General features: G+C 38.3%; 1 protein-coding gene across 1 annotated transcript in view; it reads right to left on the bottom strand.

The window, feature by feature from the left end:
• COG5 (component of oligomeric golgi complex 5) overlaps positions 1-20,803 on the bottom strand; it is a 182,987-nt gene that overhangs the window by 13,650 nt on the left and 148,534 nt on the right. The window contains exons 15-18 of the mRNA XM_050325218.1: positions 10,687-10,797; positions 9,257-9,319; positions 8,349-8,452; positions 6,773-7,010 (exon numbers count right to left, since the gene is read on the bottom strand). Coding sequence (XP_050181175.1) covers positions 6,773-7,010; positions 8,349-8,452; positions 9,257-9,319; positions 10,687-10,797 — 516 coding nt within the window. The remainder of the gene's footprint in view (positions 1-6,772; positions 7,011-8,348; positions 8,453-9,256; positions 9,320-10,686; positions 10,798-20,803) is intronic.

A 20,803-nucleotide genomic window follows, 5' to 3' on the forward strand; every position in this document is an offset into this window, starting at 1 on the left:
CCCCTCAGAGCCTCCAGGTGCAAGGTACCCATTCCTTGGGCTGCAGAGCACATACAACCCAGTTCTGCAGCTCCTGAGCAGGCACGCTGTCCACCAGACTGTGCCCAAGTTAGGCAGGGGAGAAGTCAACATTCCTGTGCCTGAGAAGCCAACAGGTCCTGTGCCGTGCACTGAATCCAAGGGAGCGAAGCAGAAGGCATAAACACAGGAAAGGCAGGTTCTTCCTGGGGATTGCTGCAGGGAGGTGCTCCAACTCCAGACTGCCATGAAGCTTACAAGTTAAGCATGTTGCTCCCCTAGGTCCCCCAGGACATTTCTGAGCATAAATGGGAGCCACGAGGCCGGTCTGCCACACAGAATCGGGAGGAGATAATCAGGGAGCCAAAAGGAGGAGATAATTAAGTATGCTTTGCTGCATCATGATACAAGAACCCTACAGACCCTGAAAACCAAATGGGAGTGAGACTGTGATTTCTCCAGAGCTTCTTTTCAGGCGTCAGTATTGGCCTGGGGGCAGCTGGAAGTAACTGATATCCTGCAGGAGCTGGTGTCCCAGCTCCGGTGGGAGCTGTGGGCTTGTAGCTGTGAGGGACCAGGGAGAACACAATTCCTTTAGGTTCTTTAAAGACTCTGATAACAGGCAACAAACTGCCAGTCTGACTTGTGGAAACAGAGACGCATGGATCAAACTGTACTCATGAGGGGAAGAAACAGCAGCACAGCAAAAATATAATTTTGCTTAATAAGTTTTAAACGATTGTTTCACTTCTGAAACATAATATGAAGCAATGAGGTCTAAGTGAAACTTTCTATAGTTTAACCAATTCCTTATTAAAACAAATTTAAATGAGTTCTCTTGAATATATTTTGCTTTTTTTTATAAATCAACATTTTTAGTCTTAAGTACTAAAGAAGAAAATTTACCTTGGAAAATTCTATTACTTCATCTTCAACCTTTATTAACTGTAGGAAATTATTAGCACTGCTAGAACTAGATAGATTTAATGGCAGCAGATGGTTGATTCGTGAAGTACTAGCTGCCAAAGAAAAATATTGTTTTTAAGCTTTGCCACATACTATACTATCTCAAATTGACTCATGAAGAGTGGGAATGAGCAAAAACTAACGTGGTAAAAATGTACAGAAACCACAGAAACTCATTCTTTAATTTACAATACTAGTCTGCTACGTGTTATAACCCAATTCCTCCAATAAAAAGTATAATACACATAATAACTGAGATTGTTTTCTTCTCTTTCATTTTAAGTATTTGTCTGAGCAAGCGATGCAGTGAGATGCTACAGCATCCTTCTGCTGTTACATTCATTTCTGCAGGCCGAGGAGCGGGGTTTTGTGTCTCTGCTGAGCATCATGCCAGCGATGGCAGCAAGTGCTGGGGAGGAACCACTCGGCTGGAACAGCTGCTGTTTTTAAGGTGCTGGAATCGGGCGGCGGATTGAGCGTACTTCACTTCTGGGTTTTGCTACCTGTCATCACCTGAAATGGCATCAACTGTTGATTCATGCAACATGTTTGTACTGCAGCAGCTCTTGCTATGATACACAGCTCTAGTTTGCAAAGCATGTTGGTGAGCTTTTACAGGTTGGGTGATGGTTTTGGCTGTCGGTAAGCCACTACTTGCATTATGTGTGTAAGGCCTTTCACACAGCCATGACCTGTGGAATTTACATATAAAAGGGTAAAGCAGTATTTTTTTGTTTCTTTTCCAAATTTCCCTTCCAAAACTGCAAATTTGAAAATTCAGATATCCAGGTTAAATTCAGTGATAAATTGGGTGTCCAAGCAGTAATTTGCAACCGCAGAGGCTTGATGTGAGATAATCATTAACACAGGATCCAAGGGAAGCAGTAGGAGATGTACACACTTGCCAAAAGGAAGCAGCAGATAGAACAGAAGAAGGCCTACAGACTCATTTCTTCTAACTTTGTTCAAAACCCATTTCTTTTATTCACGTTACTTTGCTATGCTTTGCAGAACACAGTGGCAGACTCCTGCCTAGCATATGCTTCCTCTCAATGGCTCTTGCTCTCTAAGCCCAAAAAGGCTATATTATCTTCTCTTTTCACATGACCCTGCCATAGCCCATGGCTAGGTGGTCAATTATCTGTTGAACTATTCACTGGATGGCCATATTGTAAAAAATACATCACATGCCTGGCTTCTCTAATTGGATTATGTTCAGCAACTCAAGGGTGAAGTTAATACACAGTCTAGATACAGATAATGCATATATATTGAAGAGTGCTTTGAAAAACCTCATAGTGAAGTTATTGTTTAGAGCCTATTGTATTTTCAAGATCTCTCATTACTAAACAGCTGTTTTTTCAGCTGGAAAATCTTAACATTAAATTTTTAGCAATTGCATTTCCTCCTGGCCAAGATGAATTCCAAGTTTTTAAATGTTAACTCAAAATGCTTTTTTCTAGCCATTCAACAGAACAGAATGCTTTAACAAGCAAGGGAGCAGAAGAGCCCTGAACTATTATATGAAAGAAGCTGGCCTTGAAGGGAAGTGGAATTTGATTTCTCCCCAGTGCAGCAATTCCAAAACGGTTGATGCTTAAGTAAATCCTTCAGCTGTAACACCTCTAAAACAACAAACAACAGAAAGTAATTCCCTCTTTCCAGGAAGATAATTAGCATTAAACATTAAATGCATTTTAGGTTTAGTAGTTTCTGTCCTTATGACTACAACTGTGATTACAGCATCCTGCTGCTTTCACTTCTCTATAAGAAACTAAAAAGGAAAATTTATGAAAAATGAGAAAAAGCACTTTTATACTTTTATCATCATGTTTGATCAAATGAGCGACTCTGTTTACATTTTTTAAAACCCAAATGTCTAATATTCTTGATACTTTTTAATGCCACATATTGAATCAGGAAACCACATTCTGACCATAGGCTAACCAGCAGATAGAAACATTTCTTCTACACTAGAATTTAGCATTGTCAAATTCTACCACAAAAACATTTTTCGAGGAAAATTCAATAAACATCAAACATTTTGCAGTAATTTTTTGAGAAAGGCTTGAAGAATTGGTGGCAGTGCTAACTATATCCCACCAAAACTGGTTGAACACAGTACTTGAACAATGCCAAAAAAAACCAACTGTAAATCACACCTAGATAAGAAACACTGGAAAGCATAAGCAGAAAAGTATTACCTCAAAAAGGACCAATAAAAATAGTTCACTATACAAGGCTGAAAATAATCAGTCATGACATGAGACGGGGTTCTTGGCGCAGACAGTGGCTCCTGCCTTATATGTCGCTCCAAAATAGATGGGAAATCATGTCATGCCTTCATGCCATGAAGCATAATGATTAATTTGTCTTTGCAATTACTAGACTATTTTATTTCAATGCAGTTGTGATTTGTATTTGCTAGTAATAAACAGCTATTTTCCTGTATCAGCTTACAAACTCTGTATAACAGATGACTAATTTCCATGCCAAATATTACTGTAGATTCCTCACTTCTTCTAAATAAATTCCTCAACTGACTGTGCTTATACTTCATTCTTTGCTGCATTGTCCAGCACTTCCACTGGGTTTTAGGAAGGCCTGAACTACAAGCCACAAGCCCAGAGTATGCCTAAGTGCTGCAACAACTCTGAATACCAAGCAAGTTAGAAGGTCCTCTGGGAAAGAACTGGTACTTCCCAGAAACAGAAATGTTGAAAACCATCAGGGCTTGCTGGCTTGCTTGCCTCCAGGAGAATATTTGTTTCAGTCTGACTAGTAGTGAATTAAAAAGTGAAATTTGGCATTAAATATGTGAATACTGAATTCTAGTCACCTTAACAATACAAAACCAAATAAAGCAAACTGATTCAGGAACACAGAGGGGTGAACCAAAAAGTAATCTTGTGCAACAGCCTGCATAAAAACTGAGAGCATGTAAAGAGGTGAACTCAGCCTGTCGACTGGAAATATTTCAAACAAGGCTCCCAAGGAACTGTAGCACTGTACACGATAAAAACCTTGCAGTGCTGCACACATTTCAAGCACTCATTTACATGAAATCATATTCATGATATTCAGGCATAGTTCAAGCCTATCATAGCTGTGTTTACAGCTGCCACACTAGCACACACCTAGTCTCACTGCTCAAAACTCTGTAATGCACAGGACAGCCAAATGCAATACTGCCACTGGAAACAGGGTAAGACAGAATTCAACAGAGCTACAGCAGTAAGTCCTAAGTAGCTGAGGCTCCCTGAAGAAAACTGGCTGTTATGCACCTCACCAAGCCCAGTTCTGAATGAAGAGAACTTGAAATCTGTTTTCTCCCTTCTGTGTAGACACCTGTTCTTTTGAGGCAATTTATCAGTAAAACACATTTCCAGTGCAAAAATTTTCAAATCTGACTCTTAGCTAAAGCTGTTCTGCTGAGTATAAGGCAGCTGTAACTCTGAGAGCCCTGAAAGAAACATGCAAAAGCACACGAGATACCCACAATCTGATGCAATCCAAGATTATGTGACTTACTTCATGTATGTTAGTAAGAGAACCTCAAACTAATCAAAAATTCTGGACAGATTTCTGCCCAGGTCTTTTGTTTCCAAGCAACCCCAAGTACCAAAAGGGTTTTAGATCTCAAAAGTTAGTTCTGAGCAGGAACATGTAACCCTTTTTGAGCAGAGAAAATTCAAAATAACTCTACAAGACAGAATAAAAGTTAAAACAGTTTATAAACAAACCACGGCCTTCACACAGTGCCTTTCCAGGCAGGTCCTTCCCTCTGGGTTCCTCTGGAAATGACAAGAGCCCTGCACACACCCTTTACGGCCATTTGGGAAAATTTATACTGCCCATCAAGCCAGCAGCCCAGCTAAATACCTGCTCTCTGCTCTCCTCAGCCCAGAGCAGCAGCAACCTCCCCTAGTCCTGATCAGCATTACAGCTGCATTCAGGCAAATGTGCCCACAACTCCTGTCTGGGTCAGAGCAACAACCTTCCTGGGGGGCTGCCAGGAGCTGGTGTCATGGGCCCGTGCCCAGAACCCACCATTCTTCTGGGAGGAGCACACGCACCACAGCAAACATGGATATAAGGCAGCTTCCACATGCAAAATGTTTCAGTCCTTTTTCTGTTATGCCAAGCAACAGGATACAGTGCCCAGGCCATTCTGAACACGACAGCCCCTGTGCAGCCTGGCACACCCTGAGGAGCTCTGTGCAGAGAGGTTCAAGGGTGCAGAGCGAGCACTGAGCTGGCTGTATGGGGCTGGTTGGACACAGACATATTTCTTGTCTTAAGCCCATTTTTAAACAGGCCAAGAATATGGTGCCATGTGAAGATAAGAAAAACACAAAGCAGCCTCCAGATGAAGCAACAGTTGAAGGCAGGAGACAAGAATGAATTCAAACCCTTTTTTTTTTTTTTTGATTCCATGGTACAAAAGAAATCACATCTTTACACAGTTGTCCATCCAGGAGTTATACTCAGCACAGTGGAGAAGACCACGCAAATTTGTCTACATTCAGATGAAAACATACCTTTGCTTTTCACTTAAAAGGTAGCCTATCTCAGAACGAGAAAAATCAATGTTTAAAAAATGATAAACAAGCAATATTTTTAGATTATAACAGCTGCTTAGATCAGATGCTCTTACTGTAGAACCAGGGGAAGATATTTCCCAAATTTATATGACTTACTTTAGTTAAATTAGTATAAGTAGCATAAATTACAAAAATTATCTCTATTCCTTCCACACGAAAAGTCAAGCGTCCTTGTTTTTTCTTCCAATTTTATGCCATTGTCTTCAAAACAGAGAAGAGAATGGAACCTTCTCACTGAAAGCAATTGAGAACTTCCCCTTAATTTCTCTGGTTAAAGCCTGATTTGCTACGTTTGAGTAATGAATAAAAAGATTTTACTCCGGAGCGTGTAACTCACAGGCAAATGACACAAAGAAGCCACAAGCAAGAGTGGAGGTGGCAGCAATTTTTCCCTCCCTGCCTTCCTCTCCTACCTCACTTACCTACCAGCCAAAAGCAGCACTCAGTATGCAGACAGCTGATGCTAATTCCCTTTTCCATTTGGATAATAATAACCGGCACCCTCGGCTTAATCTAGTGGATGCCTGATTCTCTGGCAAGTTAACCACGCAGCGTTACTAATTAAAGTTTAATACAGCAGATAACACAGACAGGGAGTGGATACGAATCTGGCAATTTCTTTTGCGTTTTAGTCCAGTGTAGGAGTTAGGTAAAGCTGAGAGGCAGGTAAGTCCATCGGATCATGAAGAGAATTCCACAAGAAAACTGCCCTTCTGTTCTTCCCCAGGTATTTCTTTAGCTTGTCTCCTTCACTGCAAAGCAGCTGGGTTAGCCATTAACCACTGTGGGCACTGTGATATATGGAGCGATTAAGAAAGTGACACACCATTCCATTCCAAGAGAGAGAAAGGATGAAGGAAATGAATGGTGGCAAATGATGGACGTGCCGAAGAGGTCAGCCAAGTGGGACAGAATGTCAAGATGCAGCTGAATTTAAACACAACAGTCACTTGACAGGAAGCTGTCAGATCTCCCTGAATGTGCCTTACGGTGATGGGAGATCTTCAATTACTTGGTGGATGCATTTATCAGGATCCAGTATACTATCAGAGAGCATGTTTATACCTGGAATGCACCAATCTCTACAACTGCCTGTTTATACTCTGATGGGGGCAAAAGTATTGACACTTTTCTGTGAAATCAGTGAAGTAACACTAAAAAGCAGAAATCAGTACTGAGAGTACCTGTGCAAAATCCGCTGCAACCCTCATCTTTCCACCTTCACCGAGGGGCCTTATTAGACTGGCATGGCGAATGAAAAGTTCAATTGCTCTTTGAGCCATGGCTTCAGTGTTATCAAAGACAAAGTCAAAACACTCAAAATGTCTGAAGTAGTCGCTCATGACTCTGGCTATAAAACCCTGTAGCTCTTTCATGTAGAGAGAACAGGGGACATCTGGTTTTCCTGAGCCGGATAATGATCTGGAAAAAAAAAAAAAAAAAAAAGAAAAAAAAAAGAAATAGGAGCAGCTAAATTCATCTTTAAAACACAGCCAAAACTTACTGGATTCTTTTTAATTTTATTCCCATCCCATGCAGTGATGGCATGAATTAGAGTCTCATTTCTACTTAGCATAAGGAGCATATAGCTCTCTCTGACACCATAGTTAAAAAATATCTCTTTATCAGCCATTCTCATCCTAATGAGATAAAGGAAATCCCCCCAACTCCTACTCAACTTGCAGAGCTTCCATCAGTTTAGAGCCTAAACCCCAAATCCAGCCCCTAAATTTAAACGTCCCAGTTGTTGATTTGAAACTCTAATAATGGATCATAAAATACAAACACGTGTCACAGGGTTACCAGTTTAGCCTATCCCAAACCTGTTATCTGTGTAGAATTAGTTTCCTAGATTCCCCCAAACACAGGATTATAAAGTCAGTATCACAGAAGCAGCACAGAAACCCCTGGACACAAATCAATCCCTTTTCTGTTTCTTTGACTCACAGTCAGGCAAAAGAGCTCTTCCAAACTCAGGAAGCTGAACGTACAGGCTATCTAACAAAACACAGCCTTTGGCTGGAAACAGTTTATCCACCTAGAGAGCATTTTGCTACTGGTGCCAAAAGAAAGATGGTGAGAATAAAATATTGTTTAAAAAAAAAAAAAGTCAAAAGGAAAATTCGAAACACCTTTGAAAATATACTATTTTCAGTGAATTTTCAAGACAGAAAACAGGACAACTAATGACAATATAAGCAATGCCAGAACACAAATGACAACCAAAACAAAATTCAAGAAGGAAGTCTGAATATAGATAAGACTCAAGATTCTTTACACATAAAGAATACTGGAAAGTTTAATGAAAATGCTATGGGAAAATAGCATAACAGACTAAATTTGAGATTTAAATTAAAAAAAATCAAAATTAACTATTTCATCAGAGGCTATTTGCTTTGAGAAGCAGGAGTACTGACAATTCTCAAGACTGTCCACCAACAATACATTTTGAAAGCAAAAGGCACTTTTTAAGCATAAAAATGGCCTCTGCTTGCCTTTCTTTTTCTATTTAAAATGAATTTTACTCAACAGATATGAAAGAAAAAGGGGGAGGGGGGAAGAAGACAGGCACTACCTGATTAATTTGTTTCAATGGGTAGGTGTAATTCTGCTTTCTCTGTTCACTGACCATAAAGCATCACCTTCCTCTCAACAAACAAGCACTCTTGCTTCAAGGACATTGTGGCAATAACAATCTATTAAGCATATGCAGGATATCTTACTAGAGCAATGGTAAATTTAAGAGATATTTCTAGTTACCCAGAAAAATCTTCCTGGTGCATAGTGATGATAATAGCTTCCACTGAATCTCCTACTGAGTTCAGTAACGGCTGAACAGCACTACCCATTAGATCATGGACTGCCTAAAATAGAAAAAGAAAAAGGCACAAGTAAGGAAACCAAAACTAGGAGCATTTGCATTTTGACACCTCAAAAATACACTGAGAAACAGTTAATTTTATCAGTTCTTTTTATTATTCTGCATTAGAAAATGCTAAATAGAAGGACCGAAGCCTAAGATAACATTTCTCTTTAATTGATTTTACCAGTGAAGTGCAGAAATGAAGCTGTTTGCTACTTCTGTGTAAAGCCTTCCTTCAAAAAGGTGCACAACAACTTGGCATTCTCCTGATTTGGCATACAGATTTTGGTGGACACACTTGATTCAGCTGTTAATTCCCCAGACACAAGCTGCCCTTCATTCCCCTGCACACAACCTCTCCCAGGTCAGTGGCCAGCAGGATGGGTGTGGAGAGCTGTCATCCACAGAGGCTGCACCGCCACCCGCACCCCCCTCCAGGAAGGCACCAGGTAGCATAAAAATCATAATTTGATGTATCTGTCAGGGGGAGGAAGGAGGTGATGAAGGATCCAGCAATTGCTGTGTGAATGCTGCAGAGAGAAACATTTCTTTTCACAGTCAAGATGACATCTGTGTTCTGACCGTTACGAGAATATTCTGAACACAAACAGTGCTCAAGCAGTGATTTGGCATATGCAACATATATGTAGCTGCAGATACAACAAATTAGAAATGTCAGAATATTTGTACACCTGTTACTAAATATACTGACACAAAATAATATGTGGGAAGTAAGTGCCCGTTTTAAATGTAAAAACAAAGCAAAGCTCACCCCTATCCCTGCAGCATATGGACATTCAATTACCTTTAAGGCAGTTGTGACTGTTTGCTCAGCAGCTGCTGGAAATGAGCTCTGATTGGTAATGACCTAAAAATTGTAAAGTAATTATTAATAGCATTCAACAAATTCTTAGAATCCATTATATTCAACTTCATTGCAAAACATACAAGTTATCCCTAGTAATGAGTGGTTTACATAGGTAGAGATAACTCTCAAATATGTTTTATACAGACAGAATTTTCAACGCACCAGTATCACTCCTTCGCTCTCAAATCTCCTATCAACTCTGCTTCTGCCTTGGCAAGGAAGTGATTCAATGGAGTTAAGCTGAAATTTAGCTGAAGGGCTAACAGAATCAGAATAAAAATAACTGGTGTATTCTCCCCCTGCTAAGTATAGAATTCATGGAGGACTATACAAGCATCTCTGTGGCACATAATTGAAAGAATGGTTGTTATTTCTCAGTATTATGACTATTATACTACTAATTGTAAATAACTGTTTATGTACAGCTACAAAAATATCAGAATTGAAAGTCAAGGAATGATCTGAAGAAATATTCTACCAATTTTCTTACAGTTATGAACACGCTATACAATAGTATTTTTAAGCCAGATAAGTACTGAACTCAAAGACTGAATCATATCAGATCTCCCTCCAACACTAAGACACATGAGGTTCATTACTAAATACATCAGAGAAAGCAGACTTAAAAGTTGATCTACCATCTGTTTGCAAAATCCAAGCAAATTTTATGGGCTTTTTAGCATTTTTTAACATTCTTTAAACATATCCAGAGTCAGGAGTACTCATGATCTTTTTTCTAATCAGGCTAGAATTCAAACACAATTAACTGCAACTATCAATATATCTGTTTATTTTAGTTTACAAAGACTGTGTACGCAGTGGCATCACTAAGCCAGTAAACTGGAATTATTCATAACTGTGCTTAGTCCTGAAAAATTTCCAGGCTAGACTTTGGTCACAGTAATAATGTACAGAGATAGCTGTGAGGTGTTGGTTTTCTTGATTTCACCCTTTTCTTCAACTCTTCAGTTCAGCCACAACTATGGGAAAGCAATGAGGGTCTTCTGAAAAATACAACCTTGGGCTGACAGATGCAGACAAGGGCTATCAGGCTGACCAGTACAGAGACAAGAAAAAACATAAAGAGTTCAATTGTTTATACTCACAAAGTAATGGCTGTGAGACACGATTATTCTCTATAAACACATCTTTCACTCTTCTAATATTGACAATTTGTCACACACAGCAGTGACTACCAGGGCCAGCCAAGTCTCAAAGATTTGTACAAATGCATAGCAAAGTGCAGCTCTTAACCCAGAAATGGGCAGTTTCTGTCAGAGCTTTCACCAGCTATTAGAAGAATATGCACATGATACAGCAAAGACGGTAACACAACAGCAGGAAGAGGAATGCCAAAAGAAGCCTACCTTCAGAACAGACTGGTGCAGTTTGTACAGCGAATTAACTACAGCCACGTTCCTCCTCTGTCCCTCTGTGAGTGGCCCAATCACCTGGCTGGCATCTCCTTGAGTAGACAGCTGCAGTGATCACAGAAATTGTTACTAACAACTCTTTAAACAGTGCATCACCCCAGACTGAACTTAGACCACAGCAGAAAGCCATAGGTCTTCAGTACCCAATGTTCTTCCATTTTACTCTTGAGTAGATTCATAGGATTTCCACCTCCACATAAAAGAAACTGAACAACAGCAACAGGAGCCATGAGAGACTGTCTGAGCTCCCAAACCACAGCACTGAGACCCAGACCTCCTGGTGATACCTAGTCTCAGCATAACTTCAACTTTGTGACCTAAGAGTCAGGTGAAATCACCTACCTGAGGACACATGATAAACTAGTAGCAGCTTCTCTGTATAATAGTGTACACTTTTCTTTATATCCTCAGTGTGTCCTTCTGAAAACCTTTCAAACCTCTCCTTAAAAGCTCTGTTTTTTCAAATAGATGGCTTAGAACTTTGTACACATTAGAGGCTTGTAAGTCAACAGAAAAATAGAACTGCAAGCACCAAAACTGCCAGATCTATCATTAAACAGTTCTATCCATGAATCTTTCAGTAAAAATAAAGAAATTATTTCTTCATATTTAAACCGCTCAAAGCACGCATTTTTTATCATTACCACAGAAATCAAAGTTCCAGGATGATACATAAATAGCCATTAACTATGGAACATTCCCATAAGGATACCACAGCATATATTTATAACTTAAAACATGATAAATCGTAACTGGGAAACAAATGGAAATTTTCTTGTGCACTGAAAGCTGCAGAAATACAAAGAATTGACAAAAGGTTATATGAATTCTAGAAGTACATCTAAACATTTAAAGCAAGAATAGCTATTAATAGAAGGCTTTAGTGAGATATAATTATCTGACTATTTATATATATTTCAGGACACAGAATTATTCTCCAGGAAACCTGTGAGATGCCTAGTTCCAAAAATCCCTCAGTAAGAATATGTCCAACTTACTGAACAAGCAGTCAAGAGACTTTTATGGAGTGTGTGTTTAAACACAGTTGTAGGTCCTACAGAAAGCTCCTAAACTGAAACTGAATATAAAATAATAATTGTTCAAGAACAAAATAAACAGACATAATAGGAAAATTTTTAAGTTATGGGAAACAGTGAATCTTTACTAGTGAAAGACTATTCCTGTACTTCCCATATCTTCTACACAGCATAAACACAGACACCATACAGGCACAGTTACCTAGTATTTCCCAGCACTGCTAATAATGGAGATTTAGACAAGTTCTTGCAAGCACAGAGGAACTTGAATTTATTCACAATGCTATGGTGACAATATCAGTTTGTTCCCTCTCTTCAAATTCATAGATTATTTCAGGATAAATAGGTTTCTGAGGCCTTTGCAAAGGGAAAGATCTTTTCCAATGTATCTTCAATTATTTGACATCGAAGTGTATCTTTAAACAAGCTGACAAATACATCGTTGTCTCAGCATCTTCCTTCCCTCCTGATGAGCACAGCCATGTGAGCTATGAACACCCCTCTTTCCTCCCATATATTTCTGTTTGACAGACCTGACTTGTTTTGAGAATTCTGCTTCTCACACTCACAGCTTCACAGATTAATAACAAAACAGCCGTGCAAAGAAAGACCTGTCCACCCAGCTGACCACCCTCTCAGACATAAATAACCTTTTTTTCCCACACCTTCAAGTACTGTACAGGCTACTTGAGCTTTTTGCACTTTATAACTATTAAACATAAAAGATGCTACTAAACTGTCAAAATTTTACATCCCAGTTACACTTAAATTTCAGTTCCTCAGACTTTATGGTAAAGAAATTTCTTTTCTTAGACATTAGGCTATGTCTCTTCTGCTGGTGAAGAAGCTTAACTGGTAAGTAAAACCATTAACAAGTACAAACGTAATCCTTCTGCAGTAACAAGAAACTCTTCAAGTCAGCAACAGGGCACAGCAGCTTCACAGGCAAAATCTAAAAATGCCTTAAAACCAATCGATCCTTCTAAAACTGTTTACCATATTAAATTTCCTTAAACCAATCAACTTGAACTTTGTCAGTTAAGATGTGCTGAACCCTTAAAAGTACTGGTATAAAGCCAAGAGGACTGAAAAACTCTACCCTTGTAGAGTGGGAACTGGGCAGCCCAGGGCTCCTTAGGACCGCTTCTCCTGAAGGTGTGGCATGGGAACACCTGGCACTTAAATGGGTAGCTGTGTCCTGCCACCACAGGAACAGCTGGCACCTACATGGGGTAGGTGTACCCTACCATTTACAGGAGAAGTCTCTCTTGCTGTCACCACGAAGACCTTGCCTCAAAGCAAGAAGGTCTGCACTCTGTCCAGTATGGTTCACGTACATGCTCTTTGTCACTGGTATGAATCTCTATTTCAGATAGTTTATCATTACTCCAGTATTCTAATGTCTCAGACTGAATTCTTGACACATCTGATACCCACTGTACAATCATGCATCCAGTTAGGAAAAATGTCATCACTGTGTCTCCCTGGTTCCCACAAACCACACTTATGGCCAATTTACCATAGTCACAAACCATCCCTCAGCTTACTTTCCATCATACCAGGTTTTATCAATGATTCACATTCATCACTCTCTTTTATATAGAAAGTACTTTTAAAATTCTGTGCTAGACACAGGTTATGCACTTAAACCTTGTGGTAATTTAACTCTTCCTCTGTTATCTGCCCACTGGGGATTGCACTGTGTAAATAGGTTCAGTCAAACAAGTGTGAAGCCTGGCAACATCCACTCAGCTGAAAGACAGAGTCCACAGGCCTTCTTTTCGATGACAAAATCTGATGCCTTTTTAATCAGTTGGTTACATCCTGAAATGCAGAAGGCCAGGAGGGTGAATTTATGCTCAACAGAAATAGGGAAGACAGAAGGAGTGACTTCATCCCAGATCAGAATCTATTTTGGGAAACGAGTAAAAGACAAAGCGCAGCTGAAGGCCAGAACTCATCTCCAGGGAGCTGTCAGTCACCCTGGGAGTTAGACTGGCTTAAGTCTGCTAGCTGAAAACGGGAAAAGAAGCTATGCTGAAGCCAGACTGGAATCAACAGTAACAATGACTGTAACTGTTTTACTCTGCCTTAAGTATAGCAATTGATTTTTTACGCTCTTCATTTTAGTTGGTTAAATTGTTTCTGCTTTTACCTCCAGCCTGTCCACTATTTACAGTAATTTCATGGGCAGTAGCAGAGCACTGACACCCATTCCCCAGAAAGCAGCAATTCTACAGTGGGTGATACATCAGTGTGGGCTTCCTTTGCCAACAGGAGCTACAATCACACTGCCAAACATGAGACGCTCATGAGGAAGAGAGGGGTGAGGCAGGGAAGTGTCCCACCAGCATATATTAGCCAGGACTTTTGTATCATGCATCCAGGCACTAGGACAAAGGCTGTGTCTTGTGGTGCCCTAAAAAATGTGAACATGAGCTTCTGTCCCACGCAGCATTTAAAGAAAACTCAAAGGGCAGCTGTTAAACTAAAATGAGAAAGAAACACTGGGAGATACTGTCTTTTTGACATGTATATGAGGGTGTTCTCTAAAGTAGGAGGTTGTAATTTGCAGGTTCAATCCAGCAGCTGACTAGCTGGAGGAAGCTGCACAGAAGAGTTTTTGGGTTGTTTTAAATCTAATTCAACATTACGTGAGGCCTGAGCAGTAGACTGAGATCAGGCAGTTCATTAAACAAAAAAGGACACCTGCAGAAGCCAATACACAAAGAATGTGTCATGAAGCAGAACAAGCTGACTTAAGGCCATCTTATTTGCTTCAGCCTGACATGGTGGAGAAACTGTAAGCCATGACTGGCACTGCGCTCTCACTGAATTCAGAAATCCTTCTGAAAAACAGTTTCTTTTAGTTTGTATCTTTCAATGCATCTACGTGGTTACACTGCTTCACCCGCAGAGACTGCAGGTGCCTCATCTTGGGTCAGTAAGTTGCCCAATGCAGAAAATTTCAGGAATGATTCACCTGACCACATGCAGTAAACCACTAAGCAAAGAAATAAGAACTTCTATTGAGTAATTCATCGTTTTAAAAACCCTGCTTTAGGGAGAGAGTAAATGCACCCTGTATGCACCTATTTTCCTTCACCAGCTATAAAGGGAATCTAAAGCAGTACCACAGATACACACAGGTAGCTACAGTGCCTGAAATCATGTCAGATGCATTCTCACCCTATAAATGTATTTGCACCCCATTGCATAGACCTACTTTGGAAATATATCTTGGAAATAATGAGATCAAGTGTTCTGGATTTTACGCTTTTCTATGTTTAATACTTAAGAACAGACATGAAATTTGACAGCATGGATTTGATCTCACATGTTGAGATGTGCTACGGTAAGATTGCTTTTGGATTAAAATCTTGTTTTCACCATGAAGCAATGAATGTAGAATTTAGATTAGGCCATTAATCAAATCACCAGTTCTCCCTAGGGTTATAAAAAATGCTAACCAAGTTTGTCTTTTTCTTGTAGAAAAGCTCAGAGTATTGATACATATTTTCCTGTAATTCATTTAATGCTTCAAAGTGACTAACACTCCCCTCTTTCAACAGGTGGAAGCTCAGAGGAGACACTGATTGTGAGCTGGTTTGCTACTACTCCCTTCACAGACTACACACTTAATGAAAAGGCTCAGTTTCACACTAAGTAACTAAGATCTTGTGTGCATCCTTACAAAAAGTTTTGGAAAGCTTAATTTATTTTATTTCTCTAAAACAGCCTTAGCAAATGCATTCTCTTTAGTGTGGGAAACAGCACCATAATTTAGGAGTATGGAGAAGACCCTAAAATGAGACTAAAACAACACTTTTCCACAGAGCATTCGATCTAACTCCAGGATCACAAGGTTAACATGTTTTGATAGCACAAACTGAACTATGATTGTCAAGCTGACACTGACAACAACAAATGCATTCCTAATAGAGGCAGCTGATATTGCCATACCTCTGGCAGAAGACAATCAATCCATCTGGTTCTTGGCCTCCTGCCTGATCATAACAACTTATTATAAAGCACAGAATCCATTTACAGAGTTTCTGCGTCAATAGGGCTTGGCCCTGGGATTTCTACCAAATAATTGGGATGATTTACTATTAAGTTTAGTGTTTTCCATAGGGCAGAAGGAGGCTTTTACAATCTCTTTCCACCTAAGAAACACAGAAGTTTCACTACTTTTTGTAAAAAAAGCACCATTTAGCAGAAAAACATAGAAGAAGCTGAACTCCATTAGCTATGCCACTTAATATATTAGCTACTTAATGGATAATTTGCAAAAAGAAGAGACATAATTTAGAGGTTCCAAGTGTAGAATTTGAATGAATGTGTCAGAGCAAATAAGGTCCTTGACTGATGAGGATGATTTAAAATGTATGTTCTGCTTTAAAAAAATAAATTAACTAAAATTTAAGAATAAATCATAAGTAAGAATTTATGCTCTTGAAATGGCTTCTAATCTTGCAAAGAAGAAATATTTCAAGACATAAAGAAAGGAATAAGCGATGAGTTCAGGCAATAATTTAAAATGTACATAATAACATTGATATTGCACCTTCAGGACATTCTTGTAGCTTCCAGAATCTCTCTTTTTTTTTTTTTGGCTTCCTCAGAAAAATGAAAATTTAATATTCTACAAATATAGAAAATGAGCTCTATAGTGAAGAAATTCAAAATCTTATAGAAAACACAATCATATTTTGGGAAGAAAAATTTGAAAGGACTGTTAAGTCCTTGACCAGGAGAACAGACTGAACATCATGCTCATATACTATTCATGTTAGAACAAGAAGCAATCATTGAACCATTCCCTAAGGGACATTTCTGTTTTGTTTTGGTTTTTCTTCATCAGTATTTTCAAAAGCCAAATAAATGGAAGAAAAACAGCAAATGGTCTTTCTGTAACAGAGAAGACAGGATTTATCTCCAAGTCTTTGAATCATCTGAGAAGAAAAATACTGTACAAGTAATCAGAAGTGGGTAATGGTTCATGGTGCTTAAATAACGAGATGCTTTAAAACAACTGCTATCAGAAGGCACCATAAAACCAGTTCCTTTAAGGAATCTCAGAGAATCCTGAACCTAAAACACTTGGAATAATTTCTCAACTTCTGAAAATTATCTTCCTTGTATTATCTAGCTAGCCCAAGTCTGAGAAGGATTTCAAGGACAATGTGTGTTGATCCTAATACCTCTGACTGTAACAGCTTATTGAATTTTTCATGCTTGCCAAATTAATGACTGAATGATTAATCACATTTTATATGTAATCCCATTAGCTGCTGGTTTCAACCAACTACTGAGAATGCACCTCCAGGGGTGAAGAGCAAACATCCATCCCCAAGACACATGAGGGGGGTCCAACATGTTAGGGTGATATTCACCTACACATAAAAAATACAATCAACTTATTTAATTGCCATATGCCTTTTCTGGTATCAAGTTAATTGAGATTAGAATATTTCCACCCTGTAGAAGTTTATAACTGAGCTTTATGTGGTCCAACTCTCATTACAGTTGTTCCAAAATTGCAAAATTCCAGATCCTTTACCATATCAACATACATTTAACCAAATCCTTTTCTGAATCATAGAATTTAGTTTTGTATGAAATAACTTAGAGTTTACTATAACAAAATACTGTAAGGATTGTGCAATCACACTCTTTTTCCACCTGTAAACAAAATAACATACTAGATATAAAAAAATCTTCTAACCACTTTCTCAGCAAGATAAAATGAAGTACATAGTACTCCCAAAACCAGCCGTTTAGGCTTGGATGATTTTTTCTGGAGTTTAGCCAGTATATCTTAAAAAAAAAAAAAAAAATCACACATTTGTTATGTGAGTCACGATCTAACCAGCAAAAGACAACATGAGAAAGAAGAGAATGTTTCATGAAGTTATTTCATGTAACTCTCTCCTCTAGATTTTTAATTCCATTTTTAAAAGTTTAAATGCTTTTTGAAGTGATTTATCAGATAGATATTTGCAAGTATTCTCTGACCAGTATAAGTAGCTTCCTAATGACTGTTTCAACAAAGCTCTTCTCATCTTTCCATCAAAAAAAAAAAATAAATTACAAACCTTACCTGACTTTTGATTATTTTTAAATTAGACCTACTGCCATGTTTAGCTTTTATTACTGTACAGTGAAATAGTAATTATTCTGAAATTATTTTATTATATAATAGCCTCCCACATATTCTATTTAAATAGCTATTAATGAATTCCTTTAATGTGCCAAACACCGAATTCATATTTTTGGGTTCTCTCATTTAAGTAGCATGGATACAAGTTTTTCATTGACAGTAATACCATGTCTTCAAGGTACTGGTATAATACAATTCATGTATCTCAAAAAAGAAGTGGAGAAAATATAATCTTTCACATTACTTATACCATTGTAACTGACCTTTTATTTACATAAACCTTTCCTGAGGTGTCATCTCACTACTGTCCGTGATGATTTGTGAGCTTATTAGATTTCATACTTCCCTCCAAAGTTCACAATATTTGACACTGAGACAGGAGGACTAGATACATTTCCCTGGAAGTGTCAGACAAATCTCACTGTTGGAATATGTCCTGAATAATGATTCACCCACAAAAGAAAGCTCGCAATTCAATGTAACACCACCTAATAAGAGACACGGATTAATTCTTATAAGATCACATAATAAAAAAGGCAATCACAAATTCACTGTATGACATTACAATGAGGATTCATCATGCTTTTCAATTCAAAACCATCACAGGCCTCATAAATTTGCTGGACTTTAAATCTAGTGCCAGAATTCCAGTGCATCTTTATTCCTTCACTGAAAGAATTGGGTTCCAGGAAGTCTTTTCTCTCTCCCTCTCCACCCTGTTCTCCCCTAATTCATTGTATTATTCATCTTGTTAAATTTAGCTATGTCAAATAAGAGGATGGGTGGGGAAAAAAACCCATCACAGATACCCCAAACCACATAAACATCCTAACAGAGATGCAGCTCACATCCACTTTTCTTGCTACTCCAGCGTATTTCATTTGAGGAACTTGTATAAATTAAATGGGCAAAGCAATGGGTTTGGGTGGTGTAAGGTACATTTCTCCTTGAAATACATAAGACTAATCCAACTCAAAGAATGCTTTCTTTCATAAATGAGGTATTCATTTTTATCATTTCCCTAAAAAGAAACTAGAATTATAGCCCTCCTAGATCAACATTTTTCTTTTTGGCAACACATTATGGATATTTTTCTTGTCACTGGGCAGACTGGGGTAAAATCAATGGAGAACTTGTTTGGTCCAGCCCCTCTCCACCTTTTCCTAGTCAGACACTAAGGATAGACCAAAAGGTTCAGAAAAAAATTCCTATCTCCATGAATACTCACAGAAAACTAAGAACTGATCCTTCTCATCCAAGTGTCTTCTCAATGAAATATTTTGAACTTTTAAATCCCATCCTCCTTTGTATTTCTACTTTTCTTAATAATTTCACTGATTAAGCCAAGACGTTCCAATATAGTCCCTGGATAAGTTAAAATACACTTAGCCTTTTAGATTCTGGACAAAAATATGCCTTCATACTGCTTATTGTCTACATAACTCCCTGAAAACAGATTTTTTAAATCTTCGTTGCCCTGATCAGGCATGACAGACACTTTCTCTTCTACAAATGACATTACAAAAATTCCTTGTAAAGACTGTCTCTTTCAAAGCTCAACGTTTTAAGCTGAACTAATTGTTGTTTTCCTATTCCACCTGGCATTATAGCCTCTTTCCTCATTCTCTTCACTGCAACAAATGTCTACAAACCACTGAAGAGAAGCATTAATAAAGGAGAGATTATTTTTAAAAACAGTAATAATATAAACCAAGATCAGAGCACATTTAATTGCAATCTCAGGAAGAGAGATGCTGAAAGATCTGTGAAACCATGGCATGGTAGCTTTACACTTCCAAAACTACATCATCAAAGAACAAACAGCAGACTTTTTTCTATAGACTATCATATATCAGATGCATCATAAACCCCCAAGAAAGAAATCATGAAAAAAAATCAAAACTCATCTGCTACAAATAGTTATGATGATGGGATAGATGTGCAGAAAGTCGAGATCTATTTTAAACCTCAGTAATTACAAACTAGTTTTTAAAAACACTCAAAGGATCAGCTTTTTTTCAGAAAATTTGAAAGACAAAAATAAATCTTCCAGAGTGGTGTGAGAAGAATATGCTGTTATCTCAGTCTGCCTCTTTAAACTCAAAAAATCTCCAAATAATCTACTCCTACCCTAAATGGTTAGCTAGTGGACCACATATATTTCATATGGAGTTATTAATTCTGAGTATCCACTAAAAATGGAAAATTGAAAAAATCACCATGAGTAACTGCAAAAAATCAAGCCACCAAAGTAGCATTAAAAAACACAACATTAGCTGAGGATATAAATTAAGCAGAATTTGGAATCTTGCACCTGCAAATCACATGAAGGATGATGAGAGATAAATTGTTTGTCTCAGTTTCAGTCCTGGTGGAAAGTAGCATTTATTAAAATCTTTGTAATGTGTATTACTGACTGACAATCTTATTTGAAGCCTCAGGAAGGAGACCTGTGATTGCAAAGGTCTGAGAGAAGATAAATTAATCTTTTGAAATGATTCCTACAGAGTAGAGACAGGGCACAACAGCAGGGCAATGCACTGAGCTACACAAGTTTTGCGGGCAATACTAAAAATAATTTAAGAACAACTGCAGCAGAGCTGACTTTCCATTGTATATATTTTGATGCTAATCTTATGTAATACATTTGGTGCTGATCAGCATTACAAAGATCAGTGCTCTATAAATATCTGAACATGACAGATAGATAGATGTTCTCCATCCGTTACATTCACTAAAAATAGAATATTAAATTACAGAAGGGGTTGGTTGCACTGGCATCCAAAAAGGTGTCATCAGAGTTGGCTCAAAGAAATACCTGGCTACTTGAAGAAAGTGTTGAACTCTGAAA

Source organism: Myiozetetes cayanensis, unplaced genomic scaffold, assembly GCF_022539395.1.
Source record: "Myiozetetes cayanensis isolate MyiCay16 unplaced genomic scaffold, myiCay2020 scf3, whole genome shotgun sequence".
Taxonomy (NCBI): domain Eukaryota; kingdom Metazoa; phylum Chordata; class Aves; order Passeriformes; family Tyrannidae; genus Myiozetetes; species Myiozetetes cayanensis.